This window comes from Gossypium arboreum, chromosome 6 (assembly GCF_025698485.1).
Source record: "Gossypium arboreum isolate Shixiya-1 chromosome 6, ASM2569848v2, whole genome shotgun sequence".
Classification (NCBI taxonomy): Eukaryota; Viridiplantae; Streptophyta; class Magnoliopsida; order Malvales; family Malvaceae; genus Gossypium; species Gossypium arboreum.
Genome location: NC_069075.1, coordinates 82,808,531 through 82,809,747, shown reverse-complemented (window position 1 = coordinate 82,809,747; position 1,217 = coordinate 82,808,531). Strand labels below are relative to the sequence as shown.

Genomic DNA, 1,217 nt, shown 5'->3' with positions numbered 1-1,217 from the left:
TTTTTTAATTAATTAGCATCGTTTTATGGCTTTTAATGCATATGATGTAATGTAATGCAAATGCATGAATGCAAAGGAGGCATCAATTTTGATTCAATTCCCTTTAGAAAACTTTACTAGAAAATAAAATTCTTTACATAAAACTAAGTTACAAATAAGACTTCGCCCTAATGCTCAGAGCCTTAATTTTACTAAGTAACAAGGCTAGCTCCTGGCCCCGATCTGACTCCAACTCATACTTCATGCTCAGTATGTCTGCTTGTACCACTAAAGCTTGCAAGTAATCGGCTATCTCCCGAATCTAGGTTACGGCTTCTCCCATAATGTAATCCCTGTTTCTGACTTGGTCTTGTGCATGGTGAAGTTGTTCCTTACAACGCTCATCACTTGCTTCAAAAAACTTAATCCGCTTCTCACAGCTTTGTAATGATGCTTCTAATTCTTCTACTTTTCCTTTCATTTCTTCTACCTTACTCAAGTTTGCTCTCAACTCCATTGTGGTATTATGGCTTCGGTACAGAAGAAAAGACTTCTCGAGTTCTGCCACTCTAGCCCTTAATTCACCTCGTTCATTTCTGCTTTCTGACAGACTCTTTTCTAAATCCTCATTTCGTGCCTGAGCCTCTCGAAATTTCCTTTCCCATCGGTCAGCTTTGGTCTTTTCCTCTCGAATTTTCTGGCGCCATTGTTTTGAAGTTTTACCTAACCCAGCAGTCTTTATAGACAGGCATAATTTCTTATAATCAGTCTTCAAATTCTCAGCTTCTGACCTCTGAACATCTACATCTAATCTCAGACGCATTTTTTCTTCTTCCAACTGCTCGATCCTTTTCCCAAGCTCAGAACTCTTCTTCTCGAAGTCTTGCTTTATAATTTCCAACTCTGACGGGGCAACTTGTAATTGTTCCTCCATTGGTCGGGTGCTTTCTACACTTGGTCTAGGAATATTTCATTGACCCTTTTTCTAAACCATCCATTATATTCAGGTGTCACCATGGAACCAACAGCCAACCTCTTCATCCAGCGAGTTTGCTTCCAAGTATCAGATAGTTCTCCAACTTTTTTCTTATAGTGGTCACCTTTATATGGGAATTCACACTGAGCCAGCCCATAAGTCGTGGGTACAAACTGCCTTAATTTATATTGCCTTAATGCCAGCAAAGGAGTATACCCAGTGGCTCCCCAAATTCTTGACAACGGTACCCAATCAAAGTTCC

At 39.9% G+C, this 1,217-nt stretch overlaps 1 protein-coding gene across 1 annotated transcript; it reads right to left on the bottom strand.

The window, feature by feature from the left end:
• Nucleotides 1–301: 301 nt before the first annotated feature.
• Nucleotides 302–913, bottom strand: LOC108484830 (uncharacterized). Its single transcript, XM_017788724.1, has one exon. It carries the CDS (start codon nt 911–913, stop codon nt 302–304), a length of 612 nt encoding a protein of 203 aa, XP_017644213.1.
• Between the last annotated feature and the right edge of the window lie 304 nt (nt 914–1,217).